Here is a 24,852-nt window from a genome sequence, read left to right as displayed (position 1 = left end):
AGCTATTTTCATCCAATGGAGCAGTGTGTTACCTTGGCCTGCTCCTCTACTCACACTGGTGTAACCTCCTTAATAATTATGTCATGAGCAATATTTTTGTAAGAGACTTAAACCAACAGCTCATAAAGTTCTTTGACTATCTCAAAGGAAGAAAACAACCTATTGTGAATGGACATGTGGCTGTAAAAAGCTCAATTATCTGTACAAGACAAAAGCTTTAACTAGAACAGCCTTCAACAGTTTTGCTCAGTCTGTGGAAACAATTTGCATGACACAATCTGCCCTATAAAATCCACAGCCGTTCATATTGTTATAAGAGCCTCAGTTCAAAGGAGCAGTGAAGGAAAAAAAAACCACCAAAAAACCCCAAAGAAACTAGAAAGGAGCACTATTTTCTACCCACCTAAGAACAAAACACAAACACTGAATTGCAGCACACAAATCAAGTACCAGTTACAAAACAAAAATGTTCAGTGTGTTCTCCATCCCTTGTGACATGCTTGGGAGCGGCACCATTTTAAAGGGATGGTTGTGCTCTTCCAGCAGACAAACCTCTCCCTGTCTGTCCTCCTGTAGCACTGGGCTGGGTATTCCCTGCCTGAAGAAGCCAGCTAAGACACACACGACAATTGGGAGAGCAGCTGATCGTTTTCAAAACCTACCACATTCATAAATACACTTCTATTTTTGTGAGACGTTTAGTGTCTACCAAGAAAAACGTAGGGAAATCGTAATTAACCTAGGCTTCAGAAGACTTCTCTCTTTTTTCCTGCCAGGGTATGGCAGAAGTGAATGGCAACAGATTTAGAAGTGCTGGGGATGCCTGTCTAACTCCTCTGCAAATCTATGAAGCCCAGGTGAAATATGGGTCATGTTACAGAGGGAGCATTTTGGAGACTACCAAAATGTCATTAAATTCAATAGGCATTTCAGAGTTCCACCATCACACTGCACTCTATTTAATTACTGATGGGCAGCTATAACCACCAGCCTGAACAGCTTTGGTTTCTTCACTTTAGAAGTCATTCTGATCTCCTTTTAGCAATGAAAGGGAGCGTAGCATTTTCATGACAAGCCACGTGAAATTCTACCACCACGCAATGGAAAATCCGCATTCCTGCTTTCCAAACTGTAAATGCCACCAGACGTATCTAGATTTACTGACAACTGACCTGAGTGCTGCTGCTGCTGCTGGCAGTGCTCTGCCATAGATCCAGGCTCTCTCCCAAATTTCCTTCACTAGCATTTTCTCATTTTCCCTAAACTAGGCTGTCAGATGCAACGTCCCTATCAGACAGTGTGGCAAACATCCCTTTTGATTTCCGAGCATTCAGTGCTCATACAGCTGGCACCGCAGCCTGCAGCTACTGCTGTGACTCATCCCGTGGTGACCACACAACTTAATTGGGCTCCTACAAACGGGGTGCAGGTAGCAGGTCATCAGGGCTTTAAATTATTTCCTACTCCAACCTACAGAAAGCAAGGGCAAAAAGCTAGTATCTCTCTGTATTTAAAATATGTTTGCATACCATTCGTTTTTTACTGCACTTATTTGTAATACATTTCAAATACTTTCTTTTCGCTTTTAATAGAGATGCTACCAGCTGACAGAATAGTGACAGGGTGCATTGTTAAGTGAGGAGTTTTACCCTTCTGGGAGAGGGACAATGTTATCAAAATAACATAGACCTGAGCAGTCACAGAGGTTGTTAAACACACCCAAAGGAAGCAGTTGCAAACAGACTTGAAAACAATTTACTGAATTAATACTTCAAATGGTATCTGTCTACTTTTGATTTCACTTTCTTTTTCACAGTTTCATTCAAACAGTATTTCCCCCAGAGCAGTCTTAAATCTCTCTTTTCTCCTTTCTGCTTTCCAAAGTTTGGCTCTTCACATGGTAATCTTTCCAAAGATAGTTCACCTCAAGTGTCTCTTCTCATCTGTTTAAAGTGCCCAGAGACAGCCAAAAAATAAATCTGGTTTCTCCCTCCTCTGTTCCACGGCTGCCCACAGTGTTCTCTCACAGTGTCAGCACAGGGACTTTTACTACAGAATGCACTGAAGTGATACATGTGTGATCAGATCCAATGGCCACTTGCCAAAATTTACTTCTGCATCTTAACTTCAAGGAGATTTTGGTTCATTTATAGCAAATATTACATCCAAAAGGTGTTGTTATGAAATTTCCATGGCATGCTAAACCCCAAGGAACCGTTGGCTCCATGTTCTCTACTGCACACATGTGCACACACACACGAACCATTAAAAAAGCAAACTGCAAGTTCAAGGTTTAAGAATTTCTCAGCTAGGCCTCCTTTTGCATATGCATTACAACACAATCTTTCATTACCTGATCTACTTCTTGCATGAGACCTCATTTCATTTAACGCCCAAAAGAAATTATTTTAACAACCTGATAAAGTATTTAAGACCTTGCTTTCCCCTCATTGCTCAAAGTGTAATTCCATGCCTTAATTCCCACCCACTATTCAAGCCCTTCTCTCTGGACAGACATTCATTTCAGCCCAAGTTCTTCTGTGGTGCTCATCACTGTAGCATTTGATAGCTTAGCAAACACTAATTTATTTTCACAGCATATCTGTGAAGGAGAGGTACCATTAACCTCATCTCATAGGCAGAGAACCAGAGTACAGGGAGATTAACATCAAAGGTATGCAAGAATTGAAAGGCTGCATCCTGAGATGCCTTATGGTTGGAATTTCAGACTACTGAGGCTTGTGTAATTTTTGTATATACAAACCAAACCTCTCTTGGCTACAGCAACTGGTGCCAGACATCTGCAAATTCATGCTCTCAAGTGAGAAAAATGAGGGATGAGCCCTGACAAGATTGGTTGCAGCCTCTGTCACACCAGCACTACAGCAGAAGTGATCAGGTCCTTCATTAAGCACTCTTTAATGAGAGGCCAAATGCAGGTCCTAGAGGCACCCTTAGTTCTGCTGCCTTTTAAATCTGGACTATGATCCTCAGAATAATGATTTGTGTATCATTTCCTGGGTTTCAGAAGGAAACTAAAAATCCTCTGAACAAAATCGGTAGCATTAAGGCGCCTGGGTCATGAGCAGTGTGGTCATCATGGGCCCCTGTACCCAGTCACAGCACAACCCGTGCTTTTCTGCTGAAAAACATTAAACAAAGTTGCCCACTAATTTCTGTACATATGATGAGTAGCACCACATTTGTCTTACAGAAATAATAACTACGGTAAGCAGGTGTTTATATTCATGACGGTGATTAATTACAGCTCCTGTCATGCCCCGCTAACGAAACACAGCAATCACTCAATAAATGTTTATAATCTCATCACCATGGGACTTACATTGTTTCTTTCTTTGTTCCACTAATTGTTTCAAGTTTTCCATTGGAACTGAAGGCCAATATTAAAACTGACACCTCAGTAGTTGCTTCTACGTCTCTCTTTAATCTTAGTTCATAAAACCTGATATTTCATTCACTTCACAATATCCAAGGCGAAAAAATAATCACATCACTACATGCTCATGATGTAAACTGACAAAGCCAAGATTAAACCCAAGGACTTACACATCATTGCAGGAAGTAGGAAGCCCAGATCTCTCTGAATTTCTTTGTTTGAATGTGAACATCATATATTCCAGACAAGAAGATAAAAGGGTGCCAAATTCTCTAAAACACCAAAGTACAACCTTATACCGGCAGCCACTAGAAGAGCAGGAAGACCTAGAACAAGTAAATTTCTTGAGCAGAGACAATCAGGGTCTTGAATTATTAAGTAAAAAATAGGACTGGAAAGTAAATGAAAGAAAAGTAGCACAAAAATTGTATGCTCGTAATTGCTAGCAGGGAGAGTGTTTACACTTCATGCAAAGAATTATATAACTCAGGTCTCATTATTTCAGTGCCTTAAAATAAATAAGCTATTTTCCCTCAAGTAACTCCAAAGCAATGTTTTACTACCCATGCTCTGTGCAGTCCCAGGAGGCTAAGGGCCACTTGTAGAAGAGTCACAAAGGGTCATTTAAAAAAGCAATCTTATTACTAACAAACTTAAAACTGGCTGTTGCACCACAGTTTTAATGAAGGGAAAAAAAAAAAAAAAAAGGCTTTTGTGGCCTGTTTCACATATAATGAAAATGTTTCACCAAAACCAGCACACACCCGCTGCCTGGCAAGAAGAAATGCATTGCTCCAGTTCTGCAGGGAACCCCACAGCCTTGGGTTTAGGTGCCTCACTGACACACTGTGTGGCTGGGTATCACACTACTGCAGCTCAAGTAACGACACTAATTTAATTATATTTGAATTATATAAACAACATAATGCAGCTTAAGCCACCCTTCAAACAGACTAAACATCCACAAACACAAGCCTCATCCCAAGGCTTGCGTTTTTTTACTAATATAAAACACCAAAGGAGTAAAATAAGATTTTAATATATGCATATTCCTTACATGCTTAGAAAACCTAAATAATTTCATGGGAGGCTGAAGAGCTGCTAACTGTCTTCTTTTTATTACCTCCTCCTACTAGCTTGCTTGTCTGTAAAATAAGAATAGTATGAAATTCTTCTCTTCCACTTGGGTTCCATGGGAAAGTACACTTTCACTAACAACCATGATGAGCAAGATAGCAGATAAATGGGATCCTCTCCAAAACACATACATACCTCACCAGAAGTCAAGCGATTCTCTGCAAGAAGATGGTTGTCATGAAATATAAAACTGCACTAGATGCAATGACCAATTGTTTAAAAAAAAACCAACAGTTTTTTAACCATTTTCAACATCTATGTGTGTTGAAGAAGATAAAAAAGCAAGAGAAACAGCATGAGGGTAGACCTTTATCCAATGCCAGTCTGAATTTTATCCAAAATGGAAAATATTGCAATTGTTGCATGAGAAGTTTTAGGGAAGTTTTAGCAGTGGAAGCAGAGACAATCACTTGCTACCGCTTTTGTTTCATTCAGAAAACCCTGAATGGGAAAGTTGACACTGCCTGTCCCAGCAATAAAGGTCAAATACAGCAGCTTCCTTTATCACCGTGGCTGGCCTTTGAACTGACACTGGATGGTAGCCCTGTGATGACAGAGTCTGTCTGCACATGGGCATCGCACCCATGATGAACTCGAGGTGCTGGGGCTATCCACATCTCAGGAAAGAAGTGGCTTATGGAAAACAGAAATACTCAAGAACTGCAGTCCATTAACGAAAATCTCCAGATTCCAACAATCATAAAGCAGTTATTAAGACAAAGGAAATGAGAAGTTTTAATAAATTTTAGTTATTTTTTAAAAATACTATTTTCATTGTGTTTTCAAAGCCTGCCATATCCTCTCCTCAGGTTACCAAGCCTTTTTTTCTTGTAGGCTTCAACAAGTATTTTACCTTTACTTTTATGAAAGCTGAGATTTTACTGTACTGACAAGATCTGTGATAGGTGAAGTACAACCCCCACAAACATGCACATCCAGTTAAACTGCAAACTAGCAACACACAATCATTGTAAAATGAAAAGCAGCTGTCCTGCATTCCTCACCCTTAATATCAATTAACATCTTTGCAACTTGAGCTAGAGATATTCAGTTCCCTTGTGTGACTCATAAAATCACTAACTCTTCTGCAACCCCAATCAAATCTATGAGATTGCTGCAAACAAGAACTATATGTACCAATTCACAAAATGGAGAAAATCTTGACAAGAGTGATGTTGCTACTGACCACAGCATTAAGAAACCATAGGCATGTCACTCCCCTTGGTGTTTTGTCTCATGTATTTAATACAGCTTTAAAACCACCTCAGGTATGAAACACAAAGGCATTCACTCCTAACATTTTGGCAGCTATGGTGTGGGAGTTGTTGCACCATAACACTGAGCTGTGTTGGAGAGTAACGCCCAAGCGGAGTTTTTCTGCTGACACCATCCCAATATCCCAATATATCATATCTACAATATTAATTTTAATTAATCATTCCCAGATTTCAGTCAACAAAGAGGACATTTTCAATTCTGAGTCACATAAAACCGTCAGTTTCTCCTTTTCTACCTTATTTGCTAGACTAGGAGTTAAATACCTTACCTTCACTTTCCAGTGATGACATAGGAGGGAGAAGGGCAAATTAATGGAAAGATCATCACATGTATTTAGGGGACGAATTCAAAGAGGTTGAGGGTCCTAAACTGAGGAACCAGATGATTCTCACATCAGAATTGTGAAATAATTAATAAACGGCATCAGAGAGGGAAATGATATGTGACTTCACTGCAGATGCAGACCATGGCATATTACTTTGTCTAACATATCAATGCTGTTGTTACACAACATACACTAGGCTTTGACAAAGGATAGAAGAAAGTTATTCATTGGACCCTGGTGACCAAATGGAACACTTTAAGGTCAAGGCTAAAATCATAAGACCTTTCAGGTTAGTGGAGGTTTACTAGTAGAATTCTTTAAACATTGCTTTTTGGGATCATTACTTAATATTGTCATTGCATCTACATAGAAAGTAAAATCTTTATGCCAACAGACTATGCTGTGAACCATATTGAGAAGAACATCATCATCATCATAAGAACCACCAATGAGAAAAAAGATCTTTCAGGAGATGGATTACAGACACCAGAAGGAACATGTAAGACAAAATTTAAGACTTCTAGACCTGCATGTTTCATGAACACTGTGAAGTTCCAAAATCGGTTGGAAGAAACCCAAATCCTTCCAAGTGTTTTGAAAAATAAAGACTTAGTGATTAAATTATTTTAGGGTGTGGGAAGAAGTGTTTGTTTTGGTCAGAGGTGACCAAGTCGGGCTGGGTCCCAAAACCACACTCCCACTCAAGGCTAGGCTGAAACTCAAAGGTCTTGGCACAACACCTTGACTTCAGCAGTAGGACGTATGTCATCTTTGGGAGCATTCCAGGAAGTTCTGATATACAGCATTCCTGATGGTTTGCAGTCTCAGTAATAGTAAGTGCCTTTTTCATGCAAAGCCTCATTATAAGGAACAGGTTCAATGACAGTGCCATAATGCTGCTCAAGATAAATATGATGCTTTTTAAAGTGTTTTATACAATAAGCACCAACTTGTCTGAGTAGGTTGGGTAGCAATTTCATCACCCACTATGTTCACACTGCAAAGTATCACTGAAATGAGTAAGATGCCTGCACTACTAATGTCAATATGTGCTTGCGTACCAAAATTATTACTTCAGATTTTCTAGCATTACATAGCACAGACACTTCAGAAAGACAGAAGAGCTGGTGTTGCATGTTAAAATAAGGTTAACTATTAACTGAACACAAGTGGATGAAATGTCCAAGAAAAAAGACATCTGCCTCAGGAGCTGGGGTATCTTTTTTTACCCAGGGAGCTTTAGGCAGCATTGCACATTCCCTTCATCCAGCTGCATCCCAATATGACAGCTAATATGGTCTTCCATGACAAAGTTTCAGAGAAATAAAGATGGTGTACCAAAAAGCGGGAGCAACAATATCCCAATATCCAGGCACAGCTGGGCTGAGGACAAACTAAAGCCACCTTTTTCCTGTGATTCCCAGAGGCCTATTCTGGTTTTAACTTTGTTGTCTTTGTTTGATCCTGTGGTTATTCTAATGCAGTTTCTGCATTTTCCATTAATTCTGTCTCCTCGTACAACACCCTAAGCCATATTACAAATGGGGGAAAAGAAACAGTAACAAGCTCATAAAGTGATTGTCTCAGACAATCTTCAAATGTACTGGCTAATTGGATATATAACTCATAAATGATGATGGAGAAGGGATGCCTAACAATGTAGAGAAAGGAAACTAAATCTAAAAAAGCTCCAGCTCCATTCAGTTGAATGAACAATAGGCATTTGATTTCATTAGCTCTGATATTCTAAAAATCGTACCAATAAATACAATCTTTCCTGCAAGCACACATTCTTCTAAGCAAACGACTGCAGAAGGAATGGCTATTAAAAGCTCTGCAATTACTCTAAATTTGTACTGTAAACAGTGTAACACCAGACCATAATTAAATTAAATATGAAACATTTCATTGTCCCAAATACATGCAATTCAATTTGAAGAGAGCATTTGTAGTAGCACCAGCAGCATCTTTTCAGATTTTGCACATTGCTTTAAGTAACTACCACACCTATCCAACCAAAACACTGACACATAAAGCACATGGAAAGACCACACAAAAGCACTTGAGGAGAAACTGTGCTTGAGATGGTATCTCTATAAAGACTGCATGGCTCGAATCTCCTGTGACTGCTTGGTTTAAGTAACTGTGAGAAGTAGCTAACTCCTTGTGCATCCAGCTCCATAGGGCTGCATGCTAATTTGAGTTCAATTCAGTCTGAGTACTTGAACACTGTTGTAAACACCACTTCAAAATCTGACACACATTTCATCCAGTCTGAAATACTTATGACCTCCACAAGCAGAAGTGTATACATTCTTTCATTTTCTTAGTAGAGTAAAAGGAAAAACCTATTAGACATTTGGCTCAATCTTAGTGCCATACATTAAGTTAAGAGTTAATAATTTATTAATCATCATTCAAGAAATCCTTATTACATTTGACAGTTTTTGGAGGGGCTTTGCTTTCTTCTTTAAAGGACCTTCAACAACAACAATCGGCTAGGGAAATATGTTGACATACGGCTTTGACATGTTCTTTTGATTTACATATTAAAGCAAGAAAAAGTTACATGCTTTCACTAACATATATCACTTTCAAATTTTTCACTGCTAAACAGATTTAAAATTTTTAGCTCTAGTGTAGCAGATTTTGTGTAGCAGACTTTATGTCACTATGTTACCCATTATGATGCAATGCCCCCCAAACAGGTCTTTTTCTTGCAAGAACTCCCTCTTAACAATATAGATAAATTATATTGTTTAACATTATCAGCATGATAAATTTTCTTAAAAGTGGAAAGCAAACAAAATTGTCTCAACGAGAAGCCCAGTAAACAATCAATCACCCTACATTAATTGTCTTTTGGAGATAGGCAAGCATGGCACACTGGGAGAAAGCCAGTAAGAACAATTCTTTTGTTTCCTAATTTTCCACAAGATAGCAGTTCTCTGGTGCTGTAAGGCACAATCACATTTCTCATTCTATCTTAAAACAAATGTAAGGTTCTTATGATTTATTTCAGCAAAGTGGAAATTGAGCAAAAAAGATACTGACAGTCACTCACATGGTACAGAACAACAAAAAAGTGCATCAAACTTCAGCAGCTCAACAAGGCACAGCTTTACTGCAAAGGTCCCAAATCAGTGGCCCAAACAGCAGAAACAGGCAATTTCTGTGCATTGCTGGTTCTACTGCTACCACCTTGCCCTGACAATGCTGCACAAGACCCCAGGCAGGGGCTGAGCATGGCTTCCCTCCCTCCTACCCTCCCTGTGGGCACCTCTGGGCACATCCCCTCCTCCAGAAGACCACGGCACACCAGCAGCTCTGCAGCCTGTACAGGCACAGTGGACAAACTCTAAGAAGCTGCAGGGTCCAGCACACAGTTCACACAGGGACTTCTGAGCAGGTGGTTTATTTTGGTTTTGGCAGAGCTGCTGAGTGCCAACATGTGAGTGCCAGCAAACAAAACCCCCACTTAATTCTCCAGGAGTGGTCCTGGACCTGCAGCAAAGAACCAGCCCACTCAATTTACTCACTACTGAAAAGACCAGGTCACAGCAGAGACTTAATAAACCGACTCTCCCTCAATACCAAACATTAATCATCAACTTCAACTTACAAATGAGTGCTCGCTGCCTCTGTAGTGCTTTAAAAATATCCACATAGCTTTCCGAAGGCACTCTACAAGGGTTGCCACCACCCTACTCGCTTCTCAACACAAGTGTTTTAACAAAAGGTTTCCAGCAGTCAGACTGGATTAACTGCATCTGAAATCTCACCAGGGTCTGCAGACAGACCCTCTTTACTTTGAGAGCTTCTGTGCTACTTTAGATGCTTTGTATTGTTCAGCAGCAGCAGAAAAAGCCCTCACAGGAACTGACTTTTAATACATATATGAGGCTCAGGTTCTAGCAAGGGAGGAATATTTTTTGCGTTTTTGGTAAGAACGTATCCCTTATCACAGCCAAAAGAAAATGAGGTTATGCAAAATACTTACTTCGAAAATGTTCTGAGGCATAATAGTAGACATCCTCATAGCCCTCGTGGTAATCCTCCTCTGGCCGGTACTTTTTGCCTTTTCTTCTTCTCGATCTTCTTATCTGCTTGACAAAGCCCAAGAAGCGCTCCATCTCCCTCCTCACTCACAGCCCCAGCCGGCAGCCCCCTTCGCCCTCTGCTTCACAAAGAGCTGTCCCAGCATGAATCAACCGCAAGCACCGGAGCAGAGCTGCAGCTCCCACCAGCCGCTCCGGTACCATTAAACAACCCCTCCCTTATCTCAGCTGTGACTAGGAAGCATACTGTTTTCCCTTTTAAAAATAAAAAGGGATACACACAGAGACACACTTTATCAAATCTATTGACTGGAATATTTCCACCTGAAAATAAATAAAGGGTGAAAGCATTGAAGAAAAAGGAGAATTTCACAATTCCAAGCTGTTATTAAGCAGCAGAGGACAAAGTTGAAGAGACCTGCTTGCCAGCAAGGGGAAGCCCAGCACTGAGAGCTCCCTATCCTGTGTTTCCATCATTTGAAGAGGGGCTGGGAGGCGGGGATAGATGTTAGTCAATGGACTGAACCATATCTCAAGGCAAAACAGGTTTCCATTCGCCAGTTAAATGCTGCCCTCATATCTACCCGGGCACAGCCTCAGGAGCGTGTTTGATTTCATTTGTTGTAAGAAGAGGAAACACGCCAATCCATTTCTGGCATCTCATATGCTGGATTAATAAACAGCAAAGTGGTTTAATCCGTACACACAGCCCACTCACCGACAAGTGTGTGCCGAATGTGTTAATTGGAGCAGCAGGGAGAAAGCTCGGCAGCTGTTAAAAAATGACACATATACCCACCGGGCATTAGTGTATTCTAATCACTGCTAGATCTAAACACTAAAAGGCACTCCACAGACAGGTCTCCTACAGAGCTGGCCAGGGTGTATGGCAATAGGCAAACAAAGGAAGCGACATCACAAGCACACTATGACAATACTCATTTCAAATCCCAGCAGAGTTCAAAAAACTTTAAAATTAAGGTGCGTCAGATCATCCTTGGCACAGGGTGAGAGAAGCAAAAAGCCTGAAAAGGCACTGGCTCTCTTCTCTTGCTGCGTGCCTGAAACCCACATTCATTCCCTAAGATAAGGCTGGAATTTCATCCGTGTTTCTGATGAAGTTTCCCTCCTACACAAAAACAAAAGCAGTGACTGCTCAAATCCTATCACACTGACATCTGTCAGGGGTTTTTTATCATAACCACGTTCCCACAAGCCCAGTAAGGTCTCTAGTCCAGCAGGACCTCTCCTGTCTGCTGGTACAAGTCAGGGATCAAGCAGTCACCTCAGTCAAACTATGTGCTGAACATGGTCACTTGCATCCAGGCTCCCAAGAGATACCATTTTGCACTTAAAAGGAAGTCAGAAAGTTTTCCTGTAAAACAGATTTTACAGGTTCATCATCTAGAAAAGGAAGAGCACGCCGAGAATGGATTAGTTTCTGGTGATGCAGACATTTCAGTGAGTCTTTATTTTGCAAAGAGGAAACCAGGGCACTGTTTTCAAAAGCATAAAAGAAGTAAAGCAAAAACCAGGACTGTAACTTAGCAATTCTGTTTTGAAAGAAGTGAGCAGAGATTGATCAATATTAAGTCAGGATTTTCTCGTTTTGAAACGTGACCGTTGTAAGTAAAGGTCAGCTAGACCTGATATCTGAGGATCCTAAAACACACACACACACTGAAAGCTGGAACTGGAATTCTTTTGGGCTTGTTACAGCTTTCCAGATATTTTAAAACAATATCGTCACAAACCCATACTCATTTTATCCGTAAAAGCTCAAAACGCCCAGCATGCTCCTACCAAGCTCCCCACAGGAATACAGACTCATCCTCCTTGACCTCACCAGCCCTGCTTTCCCGCTGTGAAAATGCAGCCGCTGTCGCTAGCTGATGAACACCCCCAGGGCACCACCAGAACTATTTTTAGTGAAACTTCTATAAGGAGGTTGTGTTTCATTACAAGTCTGTTTTTATCACACAGCTTTCAACTTTCAAATGGTAAAGACCTTAGAGGAATATTACAGGCATATTACCAAAAATAAAAATGCCAATAAAACTTCACCTATGGACTTCAAGAAGGGATCGCTGTCTGTTTTGAAGGTTTCACCACACGTCTCTTCTGTGCTCTGCCACCAAGCAGCAAAAACATTACTGTCACGAAACACGAAAATGAAAGTCGTAGCCTACAGCAGAGGCAACACTTTCTCTTTCCAGAGAAAAAAATGTTGGTTTGTTGCCCCTGTTGAGGACTCTCTCTGACAGATGTGCAAAAAGGTATTTGTAGGTGTCAGAAACCTTCAAGACAGAAGTCTTGCAGCCATCACTGCTCCTTGAAGTTAAATTATTAAGTTAAATTAAAAATGACAAAGCTTTTTAAAAAGGAGAAAATGTAAAACTTTCTTGCTTTGCAACTGTCTTCTAAATGAAAGCTGAAAACTGAAACCAAGCAGACAGACTTGGCTTTTATTAAGTAAATACAACCTTTTTTTAGTACCTCTGTTGCTCAACATGCTCCAGCATAAGCAGCTTCCCCAGTCCTCACCAAGCCCCAGGAAGACTTCGTTCCTTTCAATAACAAGACAAATACAGCAAATAAACAGATAAGGGAGCAACCAAACGATCTCAAGTAGCACCACAAGCAGCAGGTGCAGCACATCAACTGCCTGACCACTTTCTAGAGAGACCTGATATAAGTTTGGGCAAATTTTGAGCTTTGGAAATCACATCATTATGTTGTGCAAGGGACTTGCCCTTCTCTCTCATGCTCATGAGGTGCATCACATAGCTATATGGCTGCTATAGTAAAGCAGGAAAAAAAGCACTAAATGGTATTATTGGCCAGTGCTCATGCTAACAGCTCCCACCTATGCTGTGTGTAAAGTATGAAGGGACTCTCCTCAGATAAGCAGAGGGGGTTCAAGCCCTGCTGCACTTCACTCTATCCCACCACCTACTACTCTCTACAAAGGCTCCATCTCCTACGCTAAAGATGCAGAAGTAGGCCTGCAGTTTCTAACACACAAACTGACAGTCCTGCCAGCATGTAAATCATACACACATTTCCTTTTACATTAATGCAAACAGCAGAGACACATAATTTCAGAATTTTTACTTTTTTTTTTTTAAACATAGAGCAAGCTAAGCTTTTGATTGGATTTCCTCTGACCTAAAATACTGTGGTATTCAGGGCAATTTAAAGACAAGGAAATACCTTAACTGAGGACATTGTTGTTATATACTATTATGAGTCAGAGCATTAAGTGCTCTACTATACTAGGAAGATTTCTGAACAAAAGTTTTGTTTCATATGCATTTCATACCACAGCTACTGTTTGCTGAAAATACTGGAGACATTCATTAGCTACTCCTCATACCATACCTGTAAATATTTAATCATAGTCCTACTTTCAAAGGTATACACAGAGAACTCAGTTTCATAAACACAGTAGTCAAAAAAAAATCCTGAATAAACAGCTAAACTCCTGCTTTCCCCATTGCTCAGGATTCACCCTTCTGCAGCTTCTTGTTGTGAAGAACTCATTTCTTAACGAAAATGAACATGGTTCTTGCAACCTTCTGCTTGAAAAGGAATAAAAAAGCAGAAGCTAATAGAGGCATACAGCAGTTTCAGAAAGGCATATTGATTGTACAGGACGAGCAGAGAAAGAAACAAACACTGGCTTTCAAATTTTTAAAATGCAAAGTATCAGAGATGGCAATGAATTTCATCCTTAATGACAAAGAGAATAGGATAATTATGCCCAGAGGGCATAAAATTAGGTGTTGATTTATATTCTGAAGCTGTTTCTGAACTAGAATTTAGAGAATCAATTTCTGGTGTTTTAATCCCACAATAGAAAGTTGCAAGGTAAATATGTCTGAAGCTCTTTGGCTCATCCTTTCTGCCTACTCCATCAAAGCAAGCATTCTATTGCCATTTCCAAGGGGACTCCTTAGAATAAAGAAGGATTGTTGTGCTGTCTCCAGCATGATGTGCCTAACAGAAATTTTGCCAAGTGACACCGATTAGATAATATTTGCATACTCCATTCTGAGAATTAATTTGTATAAGTTAAGGAGAAGCTCCATCAAACTGGATCAGTCTCAGGTCAGTGACTTACTAGAAATGACTTCATAGCAATAATAAAACACATATAAATAAGACAGTCATTTTTGAAAAGTTGAGCTGAAGCAAAAATGCTTTTGCAGCCACAGATAATTTTCTAGAAGACAGATGTCAGCATTTAAGCTTTAACTTGTCTTTATACCCTACCCAGAGCAAAGATTAGGTTTCTCATCATGTAAAATATCTGCATTTAACATTTTATTTGCACAAAATTAGCTATGCAGTTATCAAGGTAAACTTTCACAAGTGACATTTTCTTATTTTCTTTACTTATTTCTTTACTTATTTTCTACAGCACTTTTTCCAGTATTTGGGAAAAGCAGTAGGAAAAACGTCTTGGTATCCAAGGATAAGCCACTAAGGTAGTAAATATTTAACAAGTATTTCCATTTGAGTGGACTTGCAAACATGATGCTTTGAAACCAGAGCCTGTGTATGAAGCAAGAATCTCTTATGTGTTGTATCATAAATACAGAATGGAATGGGCACCAAATTTAACAGTTTGGGGCAGGTATGTTGCCCCCTGTTCATCAGTATGCTTCAGTGGTTAAAGGAAAAATATTTTAAACAGATGAACCCTCCTACCCTCCTGTATCTCCCTCTGCGTCTCTGGGCAGCCCCTGAAAGTCTTCTGCTGGGGGAAGAAATGCCCCTCACTGGGAGGCAACCATGTAAGAGAGCACACAACGGTAGTTGCAGAGATCTACCTGCTTCAGGTTACTCCTGTGGAAAAAACCCACAGAGTTATACATGGACAATACAAAAATTAGGATTAATATTAACTGCTCTTGGAGGCTGGCTGAATAGAGGAAACAGGCTTTTTCCCAGCTCCCTCAAACCCCTAAACATAAAGATACAGCAAACCTCAAAAGGAAGAACAGATTGCTTCTTCTCTGGTTCTCTTTCAACTGAGGGATGTCTTTATCTGCTGTCATTGTTTTTGAAGACTAGCAATAACTAATAAAAGAACTATTCCCCTATTTGCCTTATAGTATCATCTTGCCTGACCTTCTAGTTTTTCAAGTGATGTTTGTTCACATGTGATAACTGCTCATGTCAAGGCTGCAATTTTTCCACTCTTTGCCCGAAATATCTTGGTGTAAAATGTGAGATTATCTATTTGAAAATTATAAAATGCCTGTAATCTACAATCTATTAAACACTATAGGAACATATGGTCCATACATGCAGAAGAAGTTCCATGTACAAAGCCAATACTGTGTGTGAGGAGTACCTATCAGCAGCCCACCACCCCCTGAGGTACCACTGCCCCACCTGACACCCCTCTGTCAAGCCAGATTCTGAGTACAGGTTTTGTTCTCTTCCTAAAGACATCTGAAAAGAGCATTGAAGGCATGGGACATACTAAATATTACACTGCATATCTCACCTATTTGACAGTTTATATACATGCAGGATAACCAGTGCACTATCTCTAGAATGTTGCTGCAGGAGAACTGGATGGTGATAAAATACTGCTGATCCACTACTGTTATTTTTAAGATCTGATACTTGTTATACACTGTTAAATTATAAGTTTGCTCTGATTTTAATGCATTACATTCAGTTTCACAAGTCATACATTCCTGTTATTCATTGCTCACAAAGAATCACAGACCTTTTTTGTCTTCTGCTCCTAAATTAATGCAAGAGTTGAGAGCTGGAGTTCAGCTTTTGTGTCACCTAGTTGTAAATTAAATTAACTGCCAAATATTTTTTTCTTTTCCCTCTTTTTTCCTTTTTTTTTTACAAGTGAACACACACACATTTTGAATACTTTGAGTTTCCTTATTGTATTTTATCATATATGTTATTTCATATTAACATCATCAATGGTTTTGCTTTTTGCAAAATTTTCTCACATAAATGTGTGCTCATAAATGTGAATGCCAACACAGGGATGAGGGTAAAATAGAACACAAAGGATAGAGGAAGAGGCTACTTTCATTTAGAGGGATCTCGGGGACTCCTTGTGTGTACAATACAAGAATGCTGCCTCTCATATATGGAGAATGCCGAGAAATCTTTGTGGCGCTGTTTTGAAAGGGTCACTTGTCAAGTTGAATTTCATGCAGAGTGTATGCTTCAGGGGAAAAGACACTTTTTTTTCCCCTTCAATTCAGCTAAAGCCGTTTGCATACATTCTATTTTTTTCTCATCTTTCTAGCCTATTTGGCTTTAAGTGAGTGACTAATTAGAATATACAAATACGCATTAACAAATGCTAACTTTACCACCACCAAGGAAATACTGCTCAGGTAAAATTAAGTGCAAAATAAGTTTGAATTTCCTTAATGTTTTGTGACACCAATAATCATTCTACAAGAAAAGCTAAGCAGAGCACTATTCCAACTATATGTAAAATGCCTTCAGGGTTAAAGTGGTAGACTGAAATTTTAAAATACTAAAACTAGAACACAGTTCTTTGGGAAGTCTGAATTAAAGGTGTTCTCATTTTCTAAAGAAATGTAGCAAATGGCTAGAGGGAACACTACCAGGATTTTGCATAGTGTGTCTGTTTTATGCACAAAGGATATCTCAAACCAACTATGAAATACATATGAAGAAGTGGTTCGGAATATGGATAGGGTTTTTACTCCTCACTGAGTGAAAAGACATTATATTTCCCTAATTTTTGATTCTTCAACAACTGCTCATTTCAACTCTAACAATAATTAAAATGCACATAGAGCACTGGAAAGAATGAATAATTAATTTATGAAATTACAGCTGGCCAGAACAGAAATACCTAGTAAATACATTAAATGAAGTTTTTACACAAAAGCATCAAAATAGTTTCTTAGGCTGCAGACCACAGGAGCTATAGCGTGCCATCAAACAAGGCTGCAGTAGGTGGGATTTCACAGTTAATTGACAGTGGGAGACCTCTGTGAATATGTTGTGTGAGATTTAAGGTAAATCACAGGAGAACCAATCATTCAACATCTCTTTACATGTAAGAGTTCATGCAAGAGACTTTTTGCTATGGATTTACTCTCTTTTACCTCATGAGATTAGCAAAAAAGGGTTGTGGATAAGGAGCCTGCTCATCTTCCCACAGATGCATCCTATCCTTCCCCCCATCTGTGGCCACTGACTCACTGAGCAGTGAGCTTTAAGTACACACAGAGACATGTATCCTATAGACTATCTCATCCTGCCTCCAAGGGCATGAAGAGGTTTCATTGTAAGACACGAAGTCCAGCATGACACAGAACACAAGAGAGGAGAAACCTCCACATGCCATTTCATACAAATCCTCCTCGCTGTCCATCTGCTGTCTAGTATCAATTCTCTGTATCAGTGATCCTGTATGAAAGACTGAGATTTACAAACTCTGTGGTGCAGAGGAATGCCTGTATTTCCCAGCAGCATAATAATGGGCGTCGCCCTCTTCTCTTACCAATATTTAGTTGTGAAGAGCAGTAAAAACCTTGTTATGTTTCATTATTGAAAACATCCACCAGTCATATACTCTACATTTCTCTGATGAACTAATTATTGCAGCAAGAAACTTCTGTAATTTGTTTAATAAACCGAAGGAGCAGTTAGAAGTAATAAAAGATGGGCAAAACGAAAGAAATCTGAAGGGAAAAATATGAAAAATGTGGAGGCAACTATGAAGCTGGAGTAATGGAGAAGCACCTCTGGGAAAAAAAACACAGGTATCCAGAAAGCTGAGTCGTATCCTGAGCTCCATGTCTTATCAGGGTCAAGATATAGTAGATAAAAGAAAGATTTTATTGCAGGTGAGCTCTGACAAGAAGAAAATTCTGCTTAACTGTCAAGAAAAGACTACTACAGAGAAATTCCTCATTATGATCACAAGAATTTACAATAAAAGACTATGTAAATATATATAAAATTAAACCATCCATCTGGAGTCAGTGCACTGCCCTAGAGGCACAGGCCAACACGATGGCAATGAAGAATCCAGTTGTTCAGATGGATTAACCCTTCTCCTTCTCTCCCAATACCCTCCACATCCAGTTTTAAGTAATTCCTGTTGTCCTTACACAATCTGAACCTGCAAGGCATACAAAGTAAAGAGAAGAGTAGAAAGACTTGAAAGGCAAAAAGGACAACTTCACATGCAACCTCACAGTAATGAGGCCCAAGTACATGTCCGCAGCACTGAAGGATCAATGTTTCCATCCACCAGCTCCCAATAGCAAGGCCCATTGAACATTACCGTGATACTTCATCTCTCTCCCGCCAAGCAGCAGTTTGGGAAATGAGAGCTGTTGACACCTCTTTTTGTATGAGGTTTCACTTCCCTTCTCTCCCCATTCCAAGGGCACAGAACAGGTTCTGCTGTTCAGTTTGTAATTTGTTTCCTAGTTCAAGTCCACCTTTTTCCATTCAGGGGAACAGAAAAAGTAATAAAAAAACAAAGGAAGAGGGAAAATCTGCTTAATGCTGCTGCTAAGAGGTTAACAAAGGAAATACAGACAAAGCAAATGCACACACTTCAAAATTGTCTGCTCCATCCTCCATGAGAACAGCATTCCTGTGTTTGAATGTTAAGAGGCAAACCAAAGGGGAAAAAAAGCATTTCATCCTGGCCTTCTGAATCTCATTTACTTCTGCTACAAGGTTTGACATTTTCTGCTGTAAATTCACTCTTACAATAACAACTTTGCCATACAAAATTGTGGGACTAAATATAATGTAATCACTTTTCCAGTGTTGCACTCTTTACAGGATAATAAGAGAGGCTAGTACAAATAATTCTGATTTTACTTGTAAAGACTGAGATCCTTGACCTCAGCATACATTTCAGAAGCAACAGAATAATTGAGGTTTCTTGTCTTTGAAAGCTGATAGCTCCCAAACAAAAGATTACTTGGAATTTACATTCTGTGACACTCAGAAGAGACAAAATATTCTGATTTTTCAAATTTCTCTTTAGTGATGCTTTGTACACCAGGATTTACTTCATGCCTCTGCTGCGGCATTCCTCATCAATGGTACATACAAATGCTTTCCAAGCTGTTTGCAAGAAGTCATCCCTAACACATCCACTTTACCACACTTTTTAACACACACTTTCATCCTCACACTCTCTGCCCTGTGCTCTTCAGCCAGATCCGTACCTTCAGGCATTGCTTCTGCCTTGGTCTACAGGTTATGGGTGCGGGAATTCAGAACTCTTGGAGTTTTTGTACCCTCTGATGTATTTGGTCATTTGAGTAAAAATGTTCATATCAAGAAACACATAGCATTCCTCTTTGTTAATTACGAAAGCCACAGAAAATGAATACACTGCTCAAAAAGCAAATTCCTTATTTCCTAGCACATACATGAAGTGGCAGAGCTTGTAACTAATCACCTCAAGATTCTAGAGACCAAGATACTCAGAGACCTCAGTTTTCACCAATACTAACAAAATGATAAAAGAAAATACTAAGGAAATTTTACACCAGACCAGTTAAATCATTATCAGTCAGTGTGCAAAACTGACACAGATAAAATTTCACTATCCCGAAGAGTTTCATAACTGTTGCAGATATCCCAAGAAACCTTTTCACTCTCTTAGATGCTCAGAATCCACTTATAGTTCTAAAAGATGCACATTCAGACAGGATGTGTATTTTACAAACTGACTTGTTGATTATTGATATTTGGATTAACATTTTGCTCAGAAGCACTAAAGCAATTCTGTAGACACACTCATGCATTCTCCCTGGTTTTATACCACTTTGTGCAGAGTATCACATGGTACTGACTAACAATTAAGATTCTTTAATAAACTATTTTGGAATTTGCGATTCTTCTTTCTCCTCAAAAAAAAAAAATCCCCTTAGGTCCAAATTTAATCCCTTAAAAAAAGATGTCTCAGGTACTTACAATCAATCATCCTAATCTCTACTCTTGGAATCATCTTTTCTGCAAATTACTTCATGCACTACTTATTCAGGTGTAGATGACACAATTTTTGCACTGCTATGATACAGGATGTCAATCTAGAAATCTTTTAAGAGCTTAACCTCACACACTGTCCCACTGAGCTGAATATGATGCCTGGTGGTAGCAAGGACTATGATAACGAGCAGCTGCTGCATCAGATGCTCCCAGCTGCACTGGTATCGCCACATCCTAACTTCAGGTGCAGTCGTGCCACAACTTTTGTTTTGCTTAAGAAATAGACTTAAAAAATTATTGTCACACTGATTTAGAGAAGAAAAGTTTACAAAGTGAACTTTTCTACTGGACCTAAAGATCACATTCTAGAAGCCAAGAGCAATAGCTTGACATTTCATTTTCCAAGAAGTCTAAACAACCACAATAAATTTACAAATGTAGACATGCTGCACTGTTAAATTTCATTTCATGCTTAGTAAGCAAACATTATCAAACTGTAAGTACTGTCATCCTCTGTCTTTTTAGTTAGAAATCTTGTAGCCAATAAAGGTGTGACCTTGAAATATTTCACAGATGGATGAAGTCACTTAATTTGCTAGTCACTCTGTTACACATTTTGCAGAATTGCAAAGTCAGATCACATTTACTCTAATTTCACTTTACAATAACTTTACAAACTGCATTATCATTAAGAGTCACTAAAAGTGCATTAATGAACCATGTGTCAGAACTGTCATGAAAAATCCAGTTTTGAAATTAAAAATGCTGAGACAATGCAGAAGCTAATTTTTTTTAATATATGTAGTACTCCTAGAATTATTTTTAGTGCCAAAACATAAAAAGTAAACCTGCACGCTGTTTTTGTGGAGATTCTAGTACACTGTCAAAACCAAAAGTTTGGTTTATGAAACCAGTGGAAATATATGGCCTTGTGTGAAACATGATGAAATGTTACAGAACACAGGTGTAAATACATCAGGATTTTTCATGTGGGCTGAGTCTACTCTGATGCTTATTTTTAAAGGAAAACTAAAGGAAAAATTCAAATGCTGTTTTCTTAAGGGATAGCTATTGTTTTCTGATACTCCTACTGCATTTGATATACTACACCAGTCACTATATAAAACAACCAAATATATACAACTATACACCTTTTTTAATGATTTAGTTAGCTAAAAAAAATCCTGTTCAGTTACAAGACATAGTAATTCATTACCACTTCAAATCTTACTGAATACACCAAATCACAATTTTTTCAGTCTCATTAGCAAATAAGAAGAGTAATTGAATAAGAATTGCCATACTCTGAAAAGGACTTAGGATCTCTAATGAGTTGTAAACTACTGTAAATAAACAAGTTGAAAAATGAGCATTTTGCATCTTTAAAGATAAATAATAACTAGCAAACAAAAGTTAATTTGAAGTACTGCTTGGCTGCTTCTATGTATGTTCTTTTTTTTGTCTCAAATGATTTTCTTCTGAAAGATCCACCATCTCTACCCCATAAACACATATCCCAATAACTGATGCCCCACAGGGATAGAGCTAGTTTGAAATCAGAAAGACTGCAAAGAATAAAATCGAACTCCACACCACCACATCTGGAAACAGACATAGCTTCCTTCTAAGTTGTCCATGGTTTGGTTTTGGATATAAAATAAAAAATATCTCAACCAGACTCTCTCTTGGTCACTATGTTAATTGTTAAATTTTGGTTACTGTTACCTTTAAAAACACCTTCTCTGAGCACTGGCATCGACTGAGTTCAGTGGAACCAAATGGGAAAAAGTCAGTGGGAAAAACTTCCATTGCCTGAAGTCGATGCCCCATCTCTGCAAATGCACGAGGTTGGATGAGGCTCCGAGAAACCTTATCTAGGGGATAACACCCCTGCCCATGGTAGAGGGTTGGAACTAGATAATCTTTAAGGTCCCTTCCAACCCAAACCATTCAATAATTTTATGACTTAGAAGTCAGATTCTGATTTGAAGCTTTAGCGGTTACTTTACAACAACCAAAAGGAAATGGTAGCATGAAAAGGCAGCCGGGGAATGACCCTGTCTTTTGCAGCTCACATCCTTGATGTCATCAACTGTTATACGTGAGTCCAAGAGCTAAGAACAGGCAGGTACCCGCAAAAGCAAAGCCTGCCAAGAGTTGGAGGAAAAAATCCAGCTTGCACAGCTGGCTTTAAGCTGTTATCAGTTCTTTTACACAGTGTATTTGCACACAGAACTGACACCTGCTACAGTGCCAATTTTTTTTTGCAAAATGAACATAGGAATGGAAGAATTTCTGTTGCTAATTTTGGAAAAAGTCTAATTGTCTGGTTTAGGAAGACTAGTCTATACTTCTTAATAGTGTGTACACCAGTGGGTTAAAATCAAGTACTATACTAATGGGAACATATTAATTATTTATGAACATTTATGTCCTTCATTTTACCTAGTGTATTCAATAACCTCTTGAGGAAAAGATAAAAAATTAAGAATCACATTTAAGCTTATCAAGCAAGGGTTTAAATTCAGTTTAATGAGATGGGTTCTATGTGCCAGTCCAGTCAATCTTCCCAGAATCCCTTCTGATACCATTTCCAAGAGGTGAAAGGGAAAATGTGACACTGAATATTAGCTTGGCAGCATTGTTTCTGAGAACTACACTGTTGAAGGCATTGTGTGCCTATTAATATTTCATAAGCTGCTTTAAAACTAGCTGCTGGACTAAAGTAAATGAGAATTTCAACTTGTAGTTCAAGCACAAGTTTAAAGCACACAAGATTTAAGAGACAATCTTGAAAATGTAATTTAAAGACATTCTTCAAGTCAAAAGACAAAATGCAAATAAAATCAGACCCTTCCCTACTAACTCTTTGAATTTATCCTTCTCCTTATTTTTCCCACTTCTACGTACAATATTTTGAAGTCCTATACTGGCAATATTGTTCAGCTGATCGAGTTCAGAATCTTTCGATCTTTGTCCAATGAGAAGCTAACCTATCAAGTGGGCTAACATTCCGAAAAAATCCGTATTTCTAAACAGAGGGAGGAGAAAAACACAAGAAAACCAAAATACAAGCCCATTCACAAAATATAAAGGTGAAAAAATGTTCCATATTCCTGTGAGACATCAGCTCATGACTGAGGTAGTAGGACTGCCTCTTCACTCTGGGTAGAGCACTGCTGACTTTGAACCAACCAGGAAAACCTCACTGCTGCCTTTCAGGATTCAAAGGAGGACAGACTTTCTAGCAGAGCCTGTTGTAATAGGACGAGTAACAGTTTTAAACTAAAAAAAGGTCAATTTAGATTAGATATATGGAAGAAGTTTTTTACAATGCTGGTGGTAAAGCACTGGCACAGGTCACCCAAAGAGGTGGTGGATGCCCCATCCCTGTCCACTGTACAGGGCTCTGAGCCACATTACCTAGTTGAAGATGTTCCTGCCCATGGTGGAGGTGGGGGATGGGGTGGGCTACATGGCCTTTAAGGTCCCTTCCAACCCAAATTATTTTATGATCACAGTGATTCACAGAGTTCCAAAGGGTACCAGCACCTTGAAACTATGAAATAATGCATATGGCTTAATCACTGGCTCATCCTACCACTATCTTTACATTTCTCACTCATTCATATTTTTTTGCCCCTGCAAGGGCAGTCTGAGCTCAAAGGGCCAAGTATCACAATACCACAAACTCCAGGACTTACACATGGACTGACAAGTATTCACCAAATGAAAAAAAATTTTGAGGATTTTTTTAGTGTCTCAGCAAGTTAGTAAATAGTGAATGTTCCAGCAGATAAAGGCACAATACTTGAAACAATTTAAACTGGCAGCAAAGAATTGCAGGGGGTTGTTTAGAAACGGGGTTGTGCTAATATCTGCGTATATTTGCTTAAAAATGTATGCCAAACAATGTTAAAATTATGCTAATAGCCTGACTGAAAGTGAAGAAATGCAATATTCAAGCCTCAAGAAGACCTTCTTCCAAACTCATGTGTATTTATTTTTAACGGGCACATCAACATCCATTAAGCACAAAGAGAATTAATTTCTTCTTCCCAGTCACAATTATGGTTAATATGAGTCAGACTCTTCCAGTAGCTTCAAACTGGATCTAAAATAAAAGGATCAGTCATCCGTGATTATTTAAAGAGCCCATGGCACTTTCATGTAAAACAAGTGACTACTGGACAAAATCACAGCAACTGCCGGTAATTCCACTACATTTTCATGAGGTAGGTTTCCTCAGTATTTCAACTGGAGATGTGATGGCTTGGTTTGTTCTAATTCTACAGTCTCAAAGCAACTAGTCATCATCTTTGAGAACTCATGGGGATACAAGACTAGAAAAGTTCAACTTCAATCTTAAAGCAGAGGGAAGGAAGGAGAGGAAGATCTTTGTATGATCAGTACTAAACTTTCACTCAAGAAAATACTGAGATTAAAAAATTAAACTGAACAGTTAAACAATAAATCAACAAACAATGCCTGGAAAAAACTGAACAGCCAACCCAGATCTCTCATGGTTAAATCATGTCAAATTAGCAGCAAGACACGCAGACAGAGCACAACAGATGCCATATGTGCTAACTAAACATTCTCACAAGTATGTAATATATGTCACTCTCTTAAAGAAAGTTTGCTTATGTCAGGGTGAATACAGA

General features: G+C 39.0%; 1 protein-coding gene across 10 annotated transcripts in view; it reads right to left on the bottom strand.

Annotated features, from left to right (window-relative positions):
• GRIP1 (glutamate receptor interacting protein 1) overlaps positions 1-24,852 on the bottom strand; it is a 331,823-nt gene that overhangs the window by 220,816 nt on the left and 86,155 nt on the right. For 5 of the 10 annotated variants that reach the window (XM_048302716.1, XM_048302705.1, XM_048302706.1 and 2 more), the window contains exon 1: positions 10,138-10,666. The exons of 2 other annotated variants lie outside the window; for them this stretch is intronic. In XM_048302716.1, the coding sequence (XP_048158673.1) occupies positions 10,138-10,270 (133 nt within the window). In that variant the 5' untranslated portion in view covers positions 10,271-10,666. Of the gene's footprint in view, positions 1-10,137; positions 10,668-24,852 lie in introns of those variants that run through there. 3 more of the 10 variants (XM_048302707.1, XM_048302717.1, XM_048302715.1) reach the window with 2 other exon arrangements.

Source organism: Corvus hawaiiensis, chromosome 4 (assembly GCF_020740725.1).
Source record: "Corvus hawaiiensis isolate bCorHaw1 chromosome 4, bCorHaw1.pri.cur, whole genome shotgun sequence".
In the NCBI taxonomy this organism is placed as follows: domain Eukaryota; kingdom Metazoa; phylum Chordata; class Aves; order Passeriformes; family Corvidae; genus Corvus; species Corvus hawaiiensis.
The sequence above is the reverse complement of the archived record's forward strand: the minus strand, read 5'-3'. Positions and strand labels throughout refer to the sequence as shown.